At 40.3% G+C, this 22,428-nt stretch overlaps 3 protein-coding genes across 7 annotated transcripts in view; 1 reads left to right on the top strand and 2 right to left on the bottom strand.

Moving 5' to 3' along the window:
• The window catches only part of FBXO38 (F-box protein 38), a 40,432-nt gene extending 37,846 nt beyond the window's left edge, over positions 1–2,586 (bottom strand). For 4 of the 5 annotated variants that reach the window (XM_025166602.2, XM_088133622.1, XM_015888055.3 and 1 more), the window contains exons 1-2: positions 2,522–2,586; positions 560–723 (exon numbers count right to left, since the gene is read on the bottom strand). In XM_025166602.2, the coding sequence (XP_025022370.1) occupies positions 560–687 (128 nt within the window). In that variant the 5' untranslated portion in view covers positions 688–723; positions 2,522–2,586. The other variant, XM_025166603.2, reaches the window with a different exon arrangement.
• Positions 2,587–3,336: 750 nt separating this feature from the next.
• On the top strand, positions 3,337–5,014 carry ECHS1 (enoyl-CoA hydratase, short chain 1). Its single transcript, XM_007428120.3, has one exon. The coding sequence runs from the start codon at positions 3,380–3,382 to the stop codon at positions 4,250–4,252; it is 873 nt and encodes a 290-aa protein (XP_007428182.2). The 5' UTR covers positions 3,337–3,379; the 3' UTR covers positions 4,253–5,014.
• A 2,098-nt stretch (positions 5,015–7,112) lies between these two features.
• Positions 7,113–21,904, bottom strand: LOC148216637 (double-headed protease inhibitor, submandibular gland-like). The gene is made up of 7 exons (XM_088134242.1): positions 21,850–21,904; positions 19,694–19,716; positions 15,217–15,341; positions 12,187–12,226; positions 11,685–11,812; positions 9,577–9,628; positions 7,113–7,142 (listed from the first exon to the last, which is right to left on the bottom strand). The coding sequence occupies exons 1-7, from the start codon at positions 21,902–21,904 to the stop codon at positions 7,113–7,115; spliced, it is 453 nt and encodes a 150-aa protein (XP_087990368.1).
• Positions 21,905–22,428: the final 524 nt, after the last annotated feature.

Here is a 22,428-nt window from a genome sequence, read left to right as displayed (position 1 = left end):
AACCACTTTTCCAGTCTCTATTGTGGTCATTAAGCAAGGACAAACTGATGGAAAAAGGAGGAACTGATTAACTGCAGGTAAGAATACGTATAAATGCACATGTTCCATAGCACTGGGATGTTTATCTATTAAGGCATAAGCATTCCTACTTAACACATGGGGAAAAATCCTTCAAATATACACATCACTACAATATATTTTAAAAACTAACACTTTGTCTGACATCAAGGTTTTTAAGGTCAAATCAGTGTTACAGAGACAAATAGTTATTTTTTCTGCATCTATTTCACTACATCTCTATTGCTGATATTTTGATTTACTGATTATACTAAGGCATATTTAGCAAATTGTTATTTCTAATTACTTACATGCACCAGGATTTCCAGAACTGCCGATAAGTATAAATTTGGGGGAAAAAATGGCTTGGTACTGCATGTTATCCAAACTTCTATCGGGAACTAGTGAAATGTCAACATTAGGCAGATGATTGTTATCACTGGCTATTAAAGTGAATGGTATGAGATATTAAAACCAAAACAAAATTTGTTTTCTAACTTACCTAAAAATATGGCAAAGCACTTCATGTGAAAGCTGGTTCATGTAGTCTTTCTGCTCAGCAGCTTTGATGCATACAGGGCTTTCCCGGCTTGTGGAATATACTTTCACATTTTTCCGTCTAGGCCCCATTTTGATAGGGTTTGCAGATTATAGTGTTCTGTGCTTCTAAGAAGATACAACGAAATTGAAAGAGAATGTTATAATAAATGAAGAATATTGATGGTAACTCAAATTAACATATATGATCTATGTAAGCCTTATCATTTGCATGAAGTTTAGAAAACACTATGCAAAAAATATAAGCAGCTTCTGGAAAGATGGGTTATACTTTCCACTACACACTGTATCTTTCATTTGAATATAAAGATGGAAGAAACTTTCTGATTAGGAGAAACCAATTCGTAAATGGAACCTAATTCACGTCTCTTGTGAAAAATCACCATTAGTATTAGTAAAAAATTACCATTAGTATTAGCAGTCCATTTCTAGAAAGCCAAAGGAAAAGATTTTTTGGTTAGCCTAGTCCTGCAGGACTCCTCTTGCATTCTTAACAAATAATGTCATGCATTCATATTCAGTCATAATCACCTCTGATTTCAATGGGACTTATCTCAAACTAAGACAGAATCACTAACCTAAATATTGGAGGATTAAACAATGGATAGCAAATTTCAAGAAATGTTTGTTTTTATAAGGAAGTTATATACCAACTCTTTTGCTAACTGTCTTAGAAATAAATCTCACTGAATTTGGGAAAGGGTAGTTAAGTCTATTATATAAGGTAGTTATAGAATTGACTTAGAAATGTAACTGACCACTTTTAATAACTATTATTGTTAGTAATCAGACTTTCTGTATATCATTTCCCACCAGACTCCCTATTTATAATCGTCCTGCAACTGTGCACTGTGCAATTCAGATAACATGTCATGTCTCTCATAAAGTAGCCTATAATTTAAAAAGCAAATACTGTATAACAAGTTCATCAGCATGCAAGACTTTGCATTTGTGCCTTAACCACAGTTTAACAAAGACTCAATGGAGTAAAGAGATGCATTATTCAGAGGAACTAATAGTTCTACTATAGAATATACCAGGGTTTTTTTTCATTTATGATCCAAGAAATTAATTAGTTTCCTCTTCGTATTGGCTGAGTTTACACAACAAGTACACTATGCTCAGATGAATTCCAGCTTGCTACGTGAAGTCAGTAATTGTATTTTGGTAACATGTAATTATAATTTATTGTGTTGTGTGAATCCATTATTAAAAAGAAAAAAAGAAAGAAATCCGGGCTATTCATTATCATTATTTCTATAAATTGGCATCTTCCATTTGCTAGTATTATAATTTCCACTATTGTGGGTGCTATAATCCCAAGCCTTTGAAGAGCACCAGGCTGTAGAAGTCACTCTATGAAGCTTAAGGGGAAGAAGTAAAAATAAAGACTGATCTGGTGTCCATGGGCAACAGTGGAAATCATAATAAAGCTGACCCCCATTTCGGTTCTCAAGAATAAGACAACAGGAGTGGGGGAGAAGAAAAGAGCTCTTTGTCAAGTCTAGAAGTCAAGAGGAAGACAAAGTCCAACCTTAAACCATAACTGTATAAGCCTAAGCAAGTCAATGAGACAGCTCCTCAGCCCGGTAATAAGTAGGCCGCAGGTGCCCAGGCCAACAAGAAACGGAAAGAAATGCTGGGCTGGCTATTCAAAAGCGTCATTTTCCACCCACCCCCGGAGGGGCTGCTCCCCTCGGTTGCCACCTCTAGATCTATCACCAGCCTGCCCGGGAGATCCTAAGGGGGAAGGTCAGAAATCAGCGCTGACCCCAAAAGGCAGGTCCGCCGTAAGACCTCCTCGAAGGGAACGGCAAAAGCAGCCCTGACTGCCGGACCCTCAGCTGCCCCTCCCAGGGTACCAGCACCCACCGACCGATCCCCAACCTCTCCCCCGGCCGGCTACCTTCCCTCATTGAGGCTCTAATCCGAGGAGCTCAGGAGACGCTTCCTCCCACCGCCTCACAACACTTCCGCTTCCTGCCCGTCACTCACCACTTCCGGAAACGTCGTGCCCTTCCCCTTCAGAGAGACTAAAAAAAGTGACGCGTGCTTCACAACCCTCACTTCCGGCACGGAATACCAGACATTAGGTCCGGAAGAGATTTATAAAAGCCGTCGGTGGGAGGTTTTCTTTCCCTTCGTGCATTTTCTCTTTAAACTGGCTCTTCTCATTAGTTTCATCCTCGTTGTTAGAAAATTGAGCACCTTTTTTTTCAGTCGTAAAGAAATCCAGCTTTCACATTTGTGCCGATTATTGTAGCCTTAAAGGAGAAAAATTCCCGTCTTTTTCTCTTAGCTATTGCAGCTGTTTGTATCTTACATCATTTTTGCTTTTACTCCGAAAGGACTTGAAACTTAATCGCATTGCAACAAAAGAAGCGTATATAACTTTTACTCTTGGTCCTTTAAATCTGGACAGCGGATTCCAGTTTAAGTACTGGATTTTAAACCGTCGAACTAATTGTCAAAACGTCATTTTAAAAAAAAACTTGCAGAGGGAATTGGACATTGGGGTTTATGTCAAAGGAAGCCTCGCTCCGTTTGCTTTTTTTTTGTTTTTATTAAGATGAATAATGGGTTCGGATAACGTCCTCCTAACAACAACGGTGTTCGTGAGAACATCCAATCGAGAGCAAGTGGGTGCAGAGTTGCCCTGCGAAACCTCTCCCCGCACATGGAGGGCCGCACCACCCGGGAGCCGGAAATCCTGCCGCGGGACTCTTGGACCGGAGCCCCTGCGCCCTGCCGCTCTGTCGCCAGCATGGCTGCCGCGCTACTCCTTCGCTGTCTGGCTTCGGCGGTGGCCCCTGCGGCCGCTCGGCCGCCCCGCCGCTTCCTGGGCGCGGCGGCAGCGCAGTTCCAGCACCTGCTGGTGGAGAAGAAGGGGGCCGGGGAGAGCGTGGCGGTGGTCCAGCTGAACCGCCCGAAGGCCCTGAACGCGCTGTGCGACGAGCTGATGGCGGAGCTGAGCGAGGCGCTGGACGCCCTGGAGCGGGACCCGGGCGTGCGCGCCATCGTGCTCACCGGCAGCGAGAAGGCCTTCGCCGCCGGCGCCGACATCAAGGAGATGCAGCACCGGACCTTCCAGGAGTGCTACGGTGGCAACTTCCTCGGCCACTGGAACCGCCTGGCTAGCGTCCAGAAGCCGGTCATCGCCGCCGTCAATGGCTACGCGCTGGGCGGCGGCTGCGAGCTGGCCATGATGTGCGACATCATCTACGCGGGCGAGAAGGCTCAGTTCGGGCAGCCGGAGATCCTCCTGGGCACCATCCCCGGCTCCGGCGGGACGCAGCGGTTGACCCGGGCGGTGGGCAAGTCGCTGGCCATGGAGATGATCCTGACCGGGGAGCGGATCTCGGCCCAGGAGGCCAAGCTGGCCGGCCTCGTCAGTAAAGTCTGCCCGGTGGAGAAGCTGCTGGACGAGGCCATCAGCTGCGGGGAGAAGATCGCCCGCCACTCGAAGCTGGTGGTCGCCATGGCCAAGGAAGCGGTCAACGGCGCCTTCGAGCTGAGCCTAACCGAGGGCAACCGGCTGGAAAAGAGGCTGTTCCACTCCACCTTTGCCACGGAAGACCGGAAAGAGGGGATGAGTGCCTTTGTGGAGAAGAGAAAAGCCAAGTTTAAGGACCATTAATTCTCCCACCCGTACCCCTTGGGGGGGGGACATGGTGACGGATGGCGGGCTAGGGATACGGTTACACTTTGCCACAAGAGGCCTTGATTTGCAATCCCTGGATTGCAACAGTCAGCCATCTCCTTGCCAGAAAGTGGTCACAGCTCATAGTTATTGGCATCATGGTGTGCAAAAATCAATTTCTTTGACAAGATAGTAATTGAGAATAAAATTGTCCCAATTTCCCATATAGGAGGTCCTTGGATTGCATAAAAGTCGAAGCTTTTGCATCCACAGTAAATGGACAGATATACAAGGTGAAAGGAATGTTTTTTATGCACCAGTGGGCACACATAGGACTTTAAACCTCTCCCTCCACTTCAGATTTCACAACCTCCATAATAGGGTGAGTGAAAGAAAGTGTGTTAATGCTATTCTTGGTTGACTCTAGTTGCTTTGGCAGAAACCTGGCAAGTGTGGATTGGTTTATCTGTCCAGAATCATATACCGGTGTGCCTGCTGAATTCCGTTATCTTGGTGATAAATCTGAGCTTTAGCTCCTGCTATCTCAAATAAGCTATAGAATAAGGCACATCTTATGTGATTGCGTGTAGTTAAAAAGTCCATAAGCTTAGTTCTAGCCAAGAATATGCTGGTGCAACAAACATAGCTTGGTGGAAGCACTTCATAATGAAAAAAAAAAAGATATAGAAGTATTCTCATGTATTCCATTGATTTCTTGATTGCAATAAATAATTTTAATAAAATGACATAAATAGATTATATCCCTTGCCCACTCTGCTTTTCATCTTTTTTTTTAACAAACAGTTTTATTCAGATATATTCAGGAGTAACTCTGAGGTTAAAGAGAAGTTGCTTACTCCTCCAATAGTGACCATCACATTTCTTTTTACTTCTGCTCTTAAAAGCTGTGTCTTTTGCTCAAGGCAGCTGATAGAACTGAGGTACAGTCTCTCTATTTCAGGACTAGAGTGTCAAGCCATTGCTTCTTTACCCCAGAATTTTAGGAGTAATCTGTTATCCATAACACCTGGTAATGTGTTTTAATTTGCAAAGCCATTTGTAGGCCATTTCTGGATCAGAAGGCAATCAGGTTCTGGATTGGGAGCTCATGGTCAATTATGCCTTGGTGAACTGTCAGTTGGACTAACTGCACTGCACATTATGTTTGTGGGGCTGCCCCTGGAGACCACTTGAAAGCTACATCTGGTACAGAGAGACTAGCCTCAGCAGTTAGGGGCACAACCTGATTTGTCTGAAGCTGCATTGGTTGCTAGTTAACTTCTGGGTACAATTCAAGGGTGCCAATTGTCAACTTTAAAACTTCTGGGTGCCAATTGTCAACTTTAAAACTGTATGTATCTCAGGACCTGGATCTGACTACATCTGGATATGTGACAGAACCTATTCCAGGTAGCATTGCCCACCCAAGATGAGCTGGAAGGGAGGGCTTACTCTGGGTTTGATTCCTAGGAGTATTAGCATCAGGGTGTTGTTGCACTTTCTCTGAACAACTTACCCCTGGTCCAACCTTGCAAACATTTGGAAGGCCATTAAGATCTTGCTTTTCCTCCGGATTTCCTGAGCGATGGCATGAATTCAGGCCTTTCTTGTAGAAGTGGTATTATTGATGGCTGGTTGATTGCTTCTTGGTACTCTATAATGCTCAATTATGTTAATTAAGTCCTTCACCCCATTATTTTATTTTTATTATTTATTAATCAAATTTGTATGACCGCTCATCTCACAAAAAGCTACTGCGGGTGGCATACAACAGTCTGATAAAACAACACATACATAAAATGCTCAGTATAAAAATACAAGAATCAATATTAAAAGATAATATAAAAACAAAATATATAAATCCTAGGGAAAAAGAGAACAAGAATTGCCACCTCAGCAATGGAGCCATCTGAGCATGTCTCCCGGTCCCTGGGAGCCCCAGGTCTGGTGACATAACCGGGTCTTGAGGGACTTCTGGAATGTCAAAAGGGATGGAACTAATCTGATTTTGGGGGAAAGACGTATTAATAGACCATCTATTCTCATGTGAATCTATCCAGACCATAAGAATATAATTAGGCTCTCCATTGATACACATTCCCACTCCTCATGTATATCCTGAAGTCAGGCTGCTGTTCAAACTTAAATAGGCCATTTTGCTTCCATACTGTAGAACATTACAACCTGAAGTCTTGAGACTTTTTATAAGCACCGTAGCTTGCTTACATCCTGCTGGTTAGCAGGACAGCATTTGTGAGGTGAATCACAGCTGGATGTTGGATCTGGACCCACAAAATCTCTCTGGAAACAGGAGATTGTTGAGATTATCCATGTGACTCTGGGCAACTGCTTTTCATGAGTAGACTCTGGAAACTGCCATTTCGCGGTAGTCTTATAGTGGAGTGGCCAGGAGCCAGGATTTCATCAAGCTCACACTCTTAAAGCAGCCTTTTATGGACATTAAGCTCAACTGAGCCTCATTTCTTAATTATCTTTTTTTATTTTTATTTATTTATTTATTTATTTATTTATTTTAATATATATATGTGTGTATATACACATACACACACACACATTTTTTCTTTACTGGAGAGATTAAGACTCTTTGGACCAGCATGGTTTTATTCTGTTCACCGGGTGTGTTTCCTCCTCCTTAGATGATGGTGTAAATTTGATTTTGGAAGCTTCGAAAATCTATGATTTTCTGGACTATGCAGCAAAAGGGTGCTTAGTATATGGATTTGGGAAAGTTAACAATAGATTAAGGGGCCAGGGGATTTATAATTATAGCTTTGAATTAATTAGAAGATATTTTCTCGTGGGAAAATGGCAATTGCTTTCAAATGTTTTGGCTATTTCAGGATAAGGAGACCATGAAGTTTGGACACTAGAGGATAAAAAATATGGAGCAGATAAAGAATATGGAGCAGAGATTTATACTGCAATTTTTTAAATATCTCTGTACCAAGCTTCTTGATCGAATGGATCAATTCTTGACAAAATGGACAGTGTGTATTGTAATGAAGTTATAGAACAAGTTGCAATGAATGTTTATGAAATTACTTTGAAGGGTAACTTAAATGTAACACAACTAGATCTGATGGATGCTTATTCCCTAAAGGAGATATACAGATATCAAACCAGGAAACTGATTTGGATAATTTGGTTTTAAAGGACTTTATTATAAGTGACAAGCAAAAGGATAAACTTTACGTAGTGGATATACAAAAGAAATTTGTTAAAGTTTTGAAATATTTTTGCCTTGAGACATAGGCAACTAGCAAACTACCTCTGGGACTCTCTTTGAAGGGGTTAAAGAATATTTTTAAAAACTTAGGGAAGGGATACAAGGTTGATTTGCTGGATCAGGGCTAAGAGGAAAATAGTTATATCTGGTTGTCCTTACTGGACTTTTGCTGACAAAGAATTATTGATGAAGCATTTAGATTTTGTTTTTTTACTTAAAAGATGAGATTATTATTATTATTATGTTGTTGCTGTATTTAGATATGGTGATAAGCAATTACAATTGTCTTTAGTTACTGAGATGAAGGGAGAAGCTCTTCTTTTTCCTTTTTCCTTTTTCTCTTTTCTTTATTTTTTCTTTTCCGCACCCCCCCTTTTTTTCATATTTTTCTGTTTGTAGTTTTTGTACTTTGTATTTACTTTTATTTTCATTTATAATTTTTAATAAAATTATTTGAAGAAAAAAAACCTGAAGTCTTTCTGACACCAATGTTAGCTCTCAATATAAGGTAAAAACCATTTTTCCTTTCTCATTTTTGCCCTTTTTGGATTGGTCTAACTTAGAATCATAGAACTATTTAAAATTTTAAAAAATAAATATGTTAAAAATAAGCCTGAAATGCATTGGCATAGGGTTTGTGATTTTGGAAGACATCATGAAGGGGAAAAAAAAGGCAAGTTGTTCCAATTTGCTCCTAATAATGTATGTCAACAAAAGATGCTATTTTTGGTAATGCTGGCTCCAGACAGTGGCATGGGAGAATCCTGAATCCTGAGATGATAAGCACTTTAAGCATGAGGTTTAAAAAGCCTATCAAACATTATGTTCAATCTATTCCTCTTCCAATGTTTGTTTATTTGTTGTGGAATATTTAGGAAAACTGGGAAGGTTACAGATACAAAATCATGTTATTAAGGCTCCCTGTAAAATACATATTTGACATAGGGGCAACTGCCGAGAAGAAACATTTGTGAGCTACCAATATCTGACACGGGCAGTTTGGATCACATGTCTCCAAACCATGCATTTCTTGTCATAGTTGCCTGTTCCTAACCTTGATGAAGCCAAAATGATGAAATGTGTGAGATCGCAATGTAAGCTTCTCTCTTCCATATTTGCATCGGAACATCACACATTAGTACATAAAGGACAGAATTTATGTTGCGACTCACATTTTGTTGCTAACCCTCCTCCTGCAGACATTTATGTTAGTTGTGGCAATGTGAAACATTAGTTGATAACTTAGGTTTAATTTTTTTATTCAGAGAAATGAGAGATACTAGATATATATTTGAATTTGCAAGGCAACAGCTTTTTATTGCCAATTGAATAATAGACACAGACACTGGACCAAGAATTGTTTCCAAATCCTCCTCTGTTCTTTAAACATGATCCATTCAACTTAGTACTTACTCTTTTACTGCTAAATATAGAAAGGAAAATAAAAGAGAAACTATTATAAATCATCTCATTATCAAGAAACCAAATATTTTGATTAAAAAATTGCATTTGCATTTATGCTTTCATCTACCTTCCTTGATACTTGCAAATAATAGCCTTTCAATAGACATAGAGCCATTATGTAGTAGTTTTGAGTAAATATGCTCAACATCCCATTAATGTGATTTCTACCCCCATCCCCATTTTTCATATAAACATGACTTCTCAGACATGTATTTACCATATTTATTTATGCATGCCTTTGAGTCAATCTTGATTTTTCATAACTGCCTGGACTAGTCTCTGCAGTTTTCTTGGCAAGATTTCAGAAGTGGTTTGCCATTGCCTACTTCCTAGGGCTGCAAGAAGGTGACTGGCCCAAGGTCACCCACAGCTGGCTTGGTGCCTAAGGCAGGACTAGAACTCCCAGTCTCCTGGTTTCTAGCCTGGTGCCTTAACCACTACACCAAACTGACTGTCTCAGATCAATACTACTAAAAATTTAGAAACTCATGGTATATGAGTAAATTTTTAAACCTGTGATCAAAGCTGGTATTCTGCCAGGCAAAATAAGAATTTTCTTATCCTAGGCAGATTCAGTGGAGATTTACACAATATGAAGAACTGGACATACCTTTTTGGAGCATGGTCCTTCATGATGTATGCCAATTTGATGCCTAGTTGTCCTGTAATAGCAGATAAATAATTTGTGTGAATGAATCCTAGAATTGTACTGGCCTATCTTACAGGAATTATTATTTAGGTTATATTACTGAGATGATATATAGAAAATGCTTGAACACTTTAAAAATAATTCTACCCCACCCTTTGGTTATGTGGTCCCCAAGGTTTAGCATAAAATAAAGCAATATTAACTAAAAACTTACAATAAGATATAATCAAAGCAAAAAGAAGGAAGGAAGGAAGGAAGGAAGGAAGGAAGGAAGGAAGGAAGGAAGGAAGGAAGGAAGGAAGGAAGGAAGGAAGGAAGGAAGGAAGGAAGGAAGGAAGGAAAGGATAGTCCTAGTTAAAAACAGCAACAACTTTATTATCTAATGGTAAAATACTGATTCGGTTGGTTGCTTAGCAGATGGATTTGGGGAGGAAATTCCATAAACAAAATGCTATATATATAAAAAACATAGAGAATTGGTATAAATAAAATGTATAGATAAAACATAGTGAACTGGTGATCAGGTTTCTTACAGGGTTTACATACTGCCTAAGCCATAGTATTTGTTTTTTTTAAAATGTGATTCTGAAATCAGCCATTATAGCTTATAAACGTAAATGTATTATTTTTATGCAAGAACCAGGCAACTGTGGCTTGTTCAATAAACTGTGCCTAAGCCAGTGGCTATGTATGATGTGTCTCATTTATTTAATGTGCTAAATCATAATGTGGTATTTGGCTTAATGTGCTGTGAAAATCCAGATCATTATGGTTAATTCATTAAGTCTTGATTTGAGAAACTAACTTAGTTTGATGTATGAACTTAGCCACTGTCAAGTTTCTAAGTCACTCTTCAGAATCTGATAAGATTGGAGATACATTCTGAAGAACTGTATCACATCTATTTGAATGTGGCTTTGCCAGTGTTTGATACAGTGTTCACTGGGTAGGTAGAGTGATAAATCTACGACTTTCGAGTATTTGTACACCATTTCCAAACCATCTGAATAGGCCGAGGAGAAATAATTTTAGGAGGCTAAATCACATTAATCCCATACTCATGATGAAAAAGATAGCAGCTCTATAATTTGCAAAAAGTTTCTGGACAGGATCAATGCTAGGTTTGAGTGGCCTTTTGGCAAAGTGGCCTCTTCTCCTATTGTACCTTCATGGAAATGTTGGCAGCCCTGGGGGCTGGGTCCGTTTGTACCATCAGAGTTGAACCATGTGGGCTAGATCTGGGTTCCACAATCCAGGAATTTCCCAAATGTTCTCATTCCAATAGGAGACAATATGAGTAACTCAGTGGTGGCCATGCTGTACCAAAAACAAGTGCTTAACTAGCTAGTTCAGTATTTTCCCCCAGTCCAGTGGTGAGCAGCATGCTGAACCAGTTAGATTAAAGTTTGGGAATCAGCCAGTGAGGATCCTGGACCAGCAGCCATTCCACTGTCCTAAATGGATATCTGTTCTCAAAGGCAATATGGCTACAGGCCAAGGCGAGTGGCAGGCCGAGCAGTTCTTTGCACATGCTGAGATAACTGCTCCCATACCAGCAGGGGACAAGGAAGAGAAGTAAAAGGTTTTGTTTGCTACCACTCACCATATAAATGAAAGAAGAGCGGCAGTGGACAGGGAAGATGCCGATGGCAGAGTGAAAGGGGCAATGAAAAGTGGAAGCCCCTATTGTTGTTGCTGTTGGATGGATTCAGCCATTTCTTAATTTCTCCTAATACTGTATAGTGATGCTGTAGGCATGGTGGGAAATGAAAATGAAGGCTAGGCTTGGCGCATGGTGGCTGCGCAGAGTCCTGACCACCTTTTCCCCTCAAAATTGGACATCCATGATAGGGCACAACCAAAGCCTGGCCACTCATGCTGCAACTGATGCTGGTCCTGTCCCTGAACTATACACAGGTAAAGAACTATGCTCAGAATAGGGAGGAGAGGTAAGTACAATTTACATGGGACTGTACCTGTCTTCCCCATTTTGAAGAAAGCCACTTACATGTACAGCACTCATTGTCAAGTGTTTCTTTCAGTTGAGTTTCTTTTTATGCTGATCTTACCAGATTCTAGCACATAAGATGCACACGTGGGGATAGGTCTTCCCATCAGTGCCACATACTGGCTGGTATTTATTGGGGCAGTCTGCAGTCATGCCCTGTTGTGGTGGTGGATATTTACTGCAGTCAACCTATAAAGATGTTCCAGACAGTTTTAACAGAGGCACTTTGATAGTGCTAATTATGAACACACTGCAAAGGAGGGCTGCCCCCCTGCTCCTTCACTCTGGGCCCCTTCTCATCCCAGAATTGGATCTTTGATCAAAGATCAAAGGCCTGTTGATAATGCAGTAGCCATGGGATGCTATTGGATTCAGGACTTGGAAATAAACTGAAAAAGAAAACTGCCAGTGCTTCATTTAAATATATGTTTACATTCAGATTTAAAAGCAAACTTGGCAGCTGAAGCATAGTCTAAACATTTTTTTTTAATTGTGTAAAAAACCCATATGTTCCACATCAGAGTGAGATGCAGAATATAATTTTAAGTAACAGTGATATTTACACATTTTCCTTCATGTGCCAGATCTATCTTGAATCCACTTCTAAAAAGAGAGGCTGGACTCAATAAATAAAGGAACTAGCAAATGTGGGGTCCAGTTTCAAAGTAAAGCAGATAACATTTTAAAAATCAGCAGTGCATAATCTAGGTATGCTTTTAAAACCAAGAAGTTTCTCTTATGACTAGTTTCTAAGTAAGTGCTAATGGGACTACAGTGGTACCTCGGTTCACGAACTTAATTTGTTCCACGATTCTGGTCGCGAACCAAATTGGTCGCGAACTGAATCAAATTTCCCCATAAGGTTCAATGTAAATAAGGTTAATCCATTCTGACCCCTATGAACGTGGTCACCAACCAATTTTGGTTGTGAATCGAATCAAATTTCTCCATAAGGTTCAATGTAAATAAGGTTAATCCATTCTGAACCATATGTATTTTTTTTTAACCACAAAATATGAAACAAAGTACAGTACAGTACAGTATGAAGAGAGAGGATGCTAACCTTGCTTGAGGTGACTTCTGGTGTGGAGGACAGGAAGGCGGGTGGGGAGGCGGTTATTGTTTGGAGGGAGAGTCCCCCTCCAAAAGGACATCGGGGAGATCTCCTTCAGGGGTTTCCTCTCTTCTTTCTCTCTTAGCTGCAGGCTCAGTTTTGGTGAAAAATCTGTTTAATGTCACTTGTTTTTTCCTGTGCAGCATAACCCTCTGGAAATGAGAGACCACGTTATCATTCATCAGATTCAACACTCTGTTCAACACTCTGTTGGGGTGGTGCTTCTCAAAGAAATCCTGGCACTCATTCCATTTTTCCATAATGGATTTTATCACATCACTGCTAACCTCCTCCCTGTCTTCCTCTTCTTCAGTGGAATGCTCCTCAACAAGCACCTTCTGCTGGTCACTCTGGAGTTCAGCAAGTTCTTCCATGGTCAGCTCCTCCTTATGGTCCTCAACAAGCTCCTCTATGTCTGCACCATTGATGTCCAGACCTATACTCTTGCACATGGACACAATCTCCTCCACTACCTCTGCATCAGACCCTTCAAAGTCACGTTCAGTGACACATTCTGGCCACAGTTTCCTCCAGGCCGAGTTTAAGGTCCGGTACGTGACATCTTCCCAGGCTTTGTCAATGAGGTTGATGCAATGGAGGACATTGAAATGTTTCTTCCAGAATTCTTTCAGAGTCAAGGACGTCTCTTCAGTGACATTAAAACACCTGGTGAAGAGCACCTTTGTGTACAACTTCTTGAAGTTGCAGATCACTTACTGGTCCATGGGCTGCAGAAGAGGTGTCATGTTGGGAGGGAGGAACTTGACCTTTATGAAGTCATACTCGGCATCCATATCATCCACCAAGGCTAGAGGGTGTGCTGGGGCATTGTCCATCAGAAGAAGGCACCTTTCAGGCAGTTGGTTGTCAGAAAGATATTTTTTAACAGTGGGTGCAAACACCTCGTGCAGCCATTCCATGAACAATTGCCTTGTGACCCAAGCTTTCGCATTGGCCCTCCACATGACAGGCAGTCTGGCCTTGTTCACATTCTGTTCCTTGAATGCATGAGGGGCGTGGGAATGGTACACCAGTAGTGGCTTAATCTTCAGCTCGGTGCTTGTGTTCGCACACAGCAAAAGGGTCAATCTGTCCTTCATGGGCTTGTGCCCTGGCAGTGCCTTTTTCTCCTGTGTGATATAGGTTCTGTTCAGCATCTTCTTCCAGAAGAGCCCTGTCTCATCGCAGTTGAACACTTGCTGAGCGACATATCCTTCCGCCTTCAAGAATTCCTCAAATTCTTTCTTGTAGGCTTCTGCAGCGGCCTTGTCAGAATTGGAAGCCTCACCATGTCTTGTCACACTGTGGATGCCACTTCTCTTGTGGATTTATCAAACCACCCTCTACTGGCTTTAAATTCTTCACTTGTTGCACTTGTAGAGGGGTTTTTTTTTGCAGTAAATCACTGTGCAATTTCCTGGCTTTTTCACAGATCATAGCCTCACTCACGCTATCACCTGCCAGGTGTTTCTCATTCAACCACACTAACAAAAGTTTTTCCACCTCTTCCAGCACTTGTGTCCTCTGCTTGGTTAACGTTATTACTCCTTTTGCCACATCAGCTCCTTTGATGGCATCTTTATTCTTCAAAATAGTCGAAATTGTCGACTTCGCCATCTTGTACTCCGAGGCCAGATCAGTCACACGAATACCACGCTCATGCTTTTCTACAATTTCCTTCTTCAATTCAATGGTTATTTTCTTCAAAACCTTCTTCTTACCATTCTTGCTCTGCACTTTTTTGTTACCTTCATTATTGCTCTGCACATTCTTGTCACCTTCATTACTGCTCTGCACTTTCTTTTTACCACCATGCTTGCTCTGTACTTTCTTTGGAGCCATGCTGGATGTACTGTATGTGCTAGAAAGCACACCAAAAAGCTTCACAGCAAGTGTCTGTCTGCAACCGCGATCTCACCTACAGGAAGCCACGACCACGTGTCAGAGCAGGGAAGAGGGCCGCAGGTTGCGTTCGTCACCCGATGCGGAGTTCGCAAACAGAAGCAAAATTTTGCAAACACTGCCGTTCGCGAACCAAATTGTTTGTGAACCGAGGTTTTACTGTACTATTTAGTCAGAGAATTGTAATTATCTACTTTAGTTTCATCTTATTTCCACATCTAATTTACTGCTACTCTCCCAACAGTTCAGAAGTCTCTTCATTGTTACTATCTGTCACAAAATGGGAAGAGACATACTCATTGTCCTTTATGAGGCTGAGGATCAGCCTTTGCATAACTCAAAAGTTGTTTAGGCAAAGAATATAGGTAACAGAGGTATACACAAGCTCTGTTTTGAGTTGTGAGCACTTCATCAGCTGGCCCTTAAAATATAATTCAACATGAATTTCTGCACTAGATTGTAGATCAAATTTTTTAGATGGTTGGCTATTTTACTTTATCCTGGAGGCTAATGGCATGTTTTGATCTTTAACTATTGTGTTGTTGTGCTTATGCAGATGAAAGATGGAAGTACTCACAAGATTTTGGAACACAGTTCACATTTGTTAGAGTAAGTCTGGCCATCAGTTCCACACACTGGATCATAGACATCAGGACAACGATACTGGCCTTTTTTATCTTTTGGGTATTGGTTGCAAACAATCTGCAGAATAAACAAGGAGAAATCAGATTGCAATAAGAGTCCTTTTCCCTTTGTTATTTATATTTCAGAAAAACAAACCTTGTTGAATTAATATCCGTGCTAATTTTGGAAGAAAGCCAAAGAGCAGGGCATGTGCTACTTGCTTGAGGAATCAGTTTTTTCACTTCAAGGGTTGCCTGTTTCCACTGAGTTAAAGGAATATGGTTAACTATTAATGGTTTAACTGGAAAGTGGCACAGGGGACTAGCCTGTTGTGGAAAAAAATGAATAATACACATTAGAGGACAAGAAGTAATTTGTTAAAATGTCAAACAATACTCTTCTTTCTGTATGCACTTGAAACAAAAGATCAGTAATCTTTTTTAGTGAGTGTTCCTGCCAGGGCTGTAGGAAACAGTGAGTGGGTCAGAGCCCAAAGTGGGTGGGTTCTCTTTGTGACACCCAATTTTTTCTCCCCATCAGATATACTCAACAGAAATATCACTCCAATTCACAGACAATTCCATTCTGTACCTTATTCTGCTTTGGCCAGATCTCACCTTGAGTAATGTCTAATTCTGAGTCCCCAACTTTATAGAAATTAGAACAGGTTCAGGGAGAGGGCAGCAAGGTAGGTCCTAGGGATAAAGAAAGGCTGAAGGAACTAGTTATGTTTAGCATTAAGAAAAGACAACTGGAATGGGGTGTGTGTGTGTGTGGGGGGGGAGTATGTGATATACAATAACATTTTTTTCCAAATATCTGAAGGGTTACCACGTAGAAGAAGATCAAGACCTTTTTTTCTGACTCATTCCAGAGTGCAGGAAATTGAATAATGCATTTTATTTTTCAAACATGTACTTCCCAGATGCAGGAAGACAAATTCCTCTGTAGGAGAGGAATTGCACAGGGGAATCAATTACTTAGAGAGGTGGTAGGCAGCCATCTGTCTGGAAAGATTTAATTTGCATTCTCCCACTGAACAGGGAGGTTTGACTTTATTGCTTCAATGAACCCTTCCAACTCTAGGGTTCTGTTCTTCTGTTCTGCCTTTCATTCCCTTCTGGCCCTCTCTTCTGTTCCATTGAGCAGCAAGCTGAGAGAATGGTCACATGTTCTATCAGAAGTACAAACTTGCACTGGGCTTTTGGAATTAGACCAAGGGTTGTAGATTCCCCACCTTTGATTTAAGTGGTCACTACAAGGACAGGCACTCCTAAAGAAAATGGCAAGTAAGGGGGAAAAGGGGGGGGAAGGGGGGAACCCACTAAATATCTTTTTATGTTGGTATTTTGTTTATGTGCGCTAACAGGTTTGATATTCCCTGATGCTTCCTACTCAAATGATGATTTAAATTAGAACTCAATTAACCTAAAATGCAGCTGGCATTGCAGAAAGAGGATTATTTATACCTTGTAGCAAGTTGTTAGAAAACATTGTGTGAAAAAACATTAATTAGCAGGAAAACATTTATGGCCTGTTGAATAAAGCAGATCCAATTAAGTAAATGAATGGGATGCATTTTACGCAGAGATGAGTGATCCCTTAAGGTTGTTATTTTCAAAACAAAAAGAATTACAGAAAAGAAAACAAAAAAGTACAACAAAATACAAAACATTATTTATCAACAACCCAAAAACAAAATAGATAAAAAGGAAAAAAGAGGAGGATATGTGTATGGTAATACACATAGACAATACAATTACAATCCATCTTCCCGAGGGTAGGACAAGAACCAAAGGATGGCAATAAGGAGGAATTTCCTGACTACGAGAATAATTGAGCAGCAGAACAGCCTGCTTCTTGGAGTCATGGGTGCTCAATCCCTGGAGGATTTCTGGGACAGCCAATTTTCTAGGACAGTATGAGGATTTCTACCCTGGGCAGAAGATTAGGCTAGAAGACCCCTATGATTCCCTTCCAACCCTATGATTCTGTGAATTATATAAAGCAACTCAGTTTTTAAATAGCAAATTAAATCTTGATCACACAGAATCATGGTGATTAGCCTTTTACAGTATTAGCTAAATAAAGAGCTAATTCAAAGACAGTGAATGAACTCCAGTCCAGGATTTTAAATTGCTACTACTGCCTCCTAGCTCCAGAAAGATTTTTTTATGACCTCAGCCACTCTTTGAGAATATTTTGGCACCGCAGTAATAACTCATCGATGTAAGAGCCATTTGACAGTAGAACCAATTTTTCAGAGACATGGTAATCTCTCCCTCCCTGGATGTGTTCAAAGGAGGCCAGGCAGTTCTGGATGTTTTTATTTGGACTTCTCCATGATTACAAGAGTTGGATTTGAGGCTCTAAATAGCTCTTTTCAGTTCTATGATTTTATGATTCTACCTATACAAGCCGTTTGAGGAAGTAAAGCAAAAAGCAGTTCTCCATGGACATCCCTGGCTAAACTGAAGAAAGTGTGACAAAAGGTGGAATTTTGGGTGGACTAATTAAAGAAAAATGAGTCACAAAAAGATGATCAAACTCCCTGCTGCAGGAAGAACATAAGCAACAACAACAATAAAGGCTCAGTGAAGAGTCCCTCTACGAGTTAGTGTTATGTGAATGGGAAGTCTAGATGCTGACTCAGTTTTTAAAAATAAGCCTTATTCATAGTGAGTCTGTCTCTAAAGTCATTAAATTCTGCTGAAGTTAAATTGGTGACCAGCCACTATCCACAAAATGAGAAGTCTGAGCTATGTATAACACGTCCATTCAAAATCTTCTCTTGTGTTGACCCAGCAACTTTAAACTTAAATTTGCTGTTTTCTTTTAAGCCGATACCTTGTTCCTTCTGACCCCATTACATTTTCTTTCCAGCAGGTATCAGAGATGACGTGGAGCATAAGTTCCCCTCCTGTTCCATGGGTATTAGTAGACCCTCCATTTCAAGGGAAGAGTGGGTTGATACTTGTCCTTGGAAGCAAGAGGAGGAAGCATGACCATGCCTTCAATACCTCCAAGCACCCTTTTAGCTTTAATAAGAACAATACCCAGAGATATGTAGCTCATCCTGGCAACAGTCATTCATGCCCCAGATAGACTACTGTAACGTAGTATATATGGGACTGCCCCTAAAAACCATACAAAAGCTTCAGCTGCTACAGAATGGAGCTGCCCATGAACTAATGGGAACATCTCAATATTGTTCTGTAACACTAGTGCTGCATTGGCTATCATTCTGGAACGCAATTCAAGGTGCTAGTAATCATTTATCAAGTGCAACATGGCTTGGGGCCTGGGTGGCTGTGATAGTTTCCTCCTATTAGAATCTGCCTGCCCAAGATGTGCTGGTACAGAAACTGGCCAAGAGTCCCTGCCAACTTGTGAAGTATGGCAGGAGGGCACTGCAGAACAAATAGCCTCTGCAGAACTTTCCTCCTGTGGAATTGATTCCCTCTAAAAAAATAAAACAGGCCAATACAGAAAATACAAAGATTTTCTGTCTCCTCCTGGAAGTTAAGGGCTTCCCTGTAAATGAAGCAGCTTTCAGTAATTCCAAACACTTCCTCTTACATGTTATGCACTAATTGCACAGTGATTTCCAGATCTCATAAAATCAATGGATGATTAATGATTAATGAGCAACTGATTCCTCTACCTTTCAGTCAGGAAATGGAGAACAGAGCAGATCTTCTCTTCTATCCCCAATTCTAGCACATGGTACCGGACAAGTGAAGGAAGATCTAGCCGCTATCAGGTGAACCTCATTTCTTGATTTCTCAAGTTGCTGCTATCTACTCAAGCACTCAGATTAAGGCTATCTTATCTGGGCTGCAAAAAGATATAGGTTTGCAGGGGGGGGTGTGTTGTATTGTTTTTTGTGTTTTTTTTTTTGCTACCACCCAATGGTCACCCAAAATTTTGCAGTCCAGAGATGGTAACCAAACTCAAATACTTGTACATGTGCAATGAACTGTGAATAGTTGTTTCCTGCAATGCAGATGTTTCATCATGAACATCTTGCTACTCATGCTGTTATTGCTGGCAAAGAGGTCAGTTTGGATAGAGTTCTGGAAACTGAGACATCTTCCTAGTTTCAGGGTGCACATACATGCCAGGTCCCAGAACACATCTCCCAAAACTGGGGCTGTCCCACTAAAACTGAAATGATTGACCACCTTCAATCCAGTTCCAGGATTTCAAACTGCAAATTGAAATTACAGAAAATTTCTCTGAAACAAAAATGCCCCAGCTTCAATATTTACCCATCAAGAATCAGATTGTTACACACAACATTTATTTTGAATGTTACACATAACAAAGAATCATAATAAAATACTGCTACGTTCATTTCTGATGTTCATGACTGTGAGCATAATTCAGTTGCTAAGCAAAATTGGAACATATATGTACTAAAAACTGACCTTCATTCCTGAGGTCCCAGGAGCTGAAAAATAATAAAATAAGCAAATGAATAAATAAAAGCTGCTAAGACTAAGGGCTTATCTGCACTGCACTCTTAAGATCCTAGCCTTGTTAATTCGAGCCATCTTAAGAAAGCCCTGTCTGGACTAAGACATCTAGCAACAGCTTGCAAGATGTTCAGTGTAGACTACAGGTGACTATGTTGTCCCACTGGACAATTCTGCTGCTGATGTGCCCTCCGATCTTTACAATCCAGGAAGTAATTGTCAATATCTTTCTTCTGGTGGGTGAATCTTACTTTTCATATATGCACATACCAATATATACACCAAATACATGCACCAGTATATACATATTGATTAATTGATTGATTATATGCCATCAACTAGTTTTCAACTCCTAGTGACCACATAGATTTTCTCCATGACAATCTGTCCTTAACCTGGTCTTAAGGTCTATATATATATGTGTGTGTGTGTGTGTGTGTGTGTCTGTGTGTATATATATATAGAGAGAGAGGGGGGGGGGAGAGAGGGAGGGAGGGAGAGAGGGAGGGAGGGAGATTAAATTAATAGTATAACAAGCAGCTTTAAAATAAAACGTCAGTTCTTATTGATTGCCTCTAATGTCTTTTAGATGTACCTTTATCCATACTGTTACAATACTACAATGGTTATTCTTTTTTTTCCTAAGCTACATACTCTTCCCTAGGGTTTTGTTTTGTTTTGTTTTGTTTTGTTTTGTTGATGTACCACTTCATCATTTCTCCAGCCTTTTTTTGAGGTAGAAGTATGTCAAGTGGTTAAAAACTCAAGTGAATGAAAAAATGATGTAACAAGGCAACTCTGAACTTATTTTTAAAAAGCCCAGGGAAAAATAGGGTGCTCAGAGAAAGAAAAATAGCTTTTGAGATTAAAAAAATTGTAGGATTTTGAATCAGCAGCATTCTCTTTATAGGACAAGTATTACAATTGTTGTGCTATTACCATCCCTGGCAACTGTAGCTGTAGAAGACATTAAAGACCATGGCAATGATTAACTCAGCTGAGGGGGCATTTCTACCTCTACCAATGAATTGCTGGAGTTAGCCTATAACAAAGTAATCAAAAGGAACAGGAGTGCTTGAGGCACCAAAAGAGTAAAAAGTCCAGTAGGAAAATGTGCCCGCAGGCCACATTGGCAATGGGAGTGGGATGAATACAAAGTGATGCCCAGTCCCATCTTCCAAAAACGGTTGCTGCCCACCTGTGGTGGCAGGGGAACCAGACAAGGCGGACAAGTCCTAAATTTAAGACACACACTTACTGAAAGCATTTAAGCTTTAGCATCTATCTCTCAGGCCACTGTCAAAGAAGAAGTGACTATCCCTCCAATCTAGATTAGTATGCACTTAAGGAGAGGAACGCTATAGGGAAATGGGGCATCCCGATCCATGGTAAAGAAACTGCCATGACCTCACACCACTCCCTGCCCCCCAATGTCTTTTGTTCTTGCTAAAACAATGGCATATACTTTTAACAGGCCTTGTTTGGGTAGGATTGGGGGACAGGAACCTGAGGATGGCGAGATCTGTCCTGTTTTTCTCTCCCTGGATTTAAGAGGGTGCTGCAAACCTATTTATTTAAATGAACTGCAACGAGTCATTACTTTTAATTCAAGTACTGCTATTCCTCACATTAAAGATTCTGCATATAATACATCTTGAACTGTGCTTTCTAACAGTGTTCCTGATGCCAGATTACAGTCATACATGGTTTTAAAAAAATAACCTGCTTTGGGAATTTTTGAGAAAATCATAATAATCATTATATGAAAATCAGTCCAGGCATCTCTTCCTAATTTTTTAATAAGTATGAATATATCAGACCAACAATGTCAAGACCAGCTATTTGATATTTGTGCCCCAAAGTGACAATAACTTAATTCTCACACATTTAATGTATTGGAATGCACATATTTTGCTATACTTATCTTTTATATATTTCTTTTGATGTTTCTATCATCCCGTTCTGTAATAAAACCAAGGTCTACTAAAAATGAAGCTATAAATTATAACATTAGCTATCAGTAGTAAATTATATAATAATCTTTCTCTGTATGGAAATATTAATTACATTTTTAGGGATATTAGCTTGGAATTAATCAGAAATCTTACCTAAAAAAAAGCAGTTTACCAGAAAAAGGATCACACATGTGGTTGTGAACTTCATGGCTAGTGAACTCAATATATCGTCCTCTCTGGATTTTGAGTACAATATTCAGTCCAAGTACTAATGTTCACAATCATATTTATAGTAGAATACTTAAAAGCAATTTCATTCTTCATCTTGATCACAGTGACCTCTAATAGAATTTCTTAAGTAATTTTGCCTGGAGCAAATGATGTAACATAAGATGGAATGCTTGTGTTCTTCTTTTTACTGAATATGCAATGCCTTAAAAATAAAATATGGGTCAGGAGGAAATCTTGATTATTTAGGTCCAAGAAAAGTTGTTCTGTTCAACTGAGCCTTTTTGCTGGCCAAATGGGAAAGGAGGTAGTTTTCACCATTTCTCCCTCCCCTATATCACATATCACCTGAAAATCCTTTCATCAATGTTGGGAGACCTTCCAAAACAATGAAGAAGTTGACCCTGGGATTTTCAAAGATAGCAGGAATTGACAGAAATGGCCTTGTTCCTTCAAAACGGGGAAGTTCTCAGCGGAATTCCTGATGGAGGCATTCCCACTGGC

Source organism: Python bivittatus, unplaced genomic scaffold (assembly GCF_059951505.1).
Source record: "Python bivittatus isolate LINGU-HERP-01145 unplaced genomic scaffold, Pbiv_v1 ctg000080_np1212, whole genome shotgun sequence".
Lineage (NCBI taxonomy): Eukaryota > Metazoa > Chordata > Lepidosauria > Squamata > Pythonidae > Python > Python bivittatus.
The sequence above is the reverse complement of the archived record's forward strand: the minus strand, read 5'-3'. Positions and strand labels throughout refer to the sequence as shown.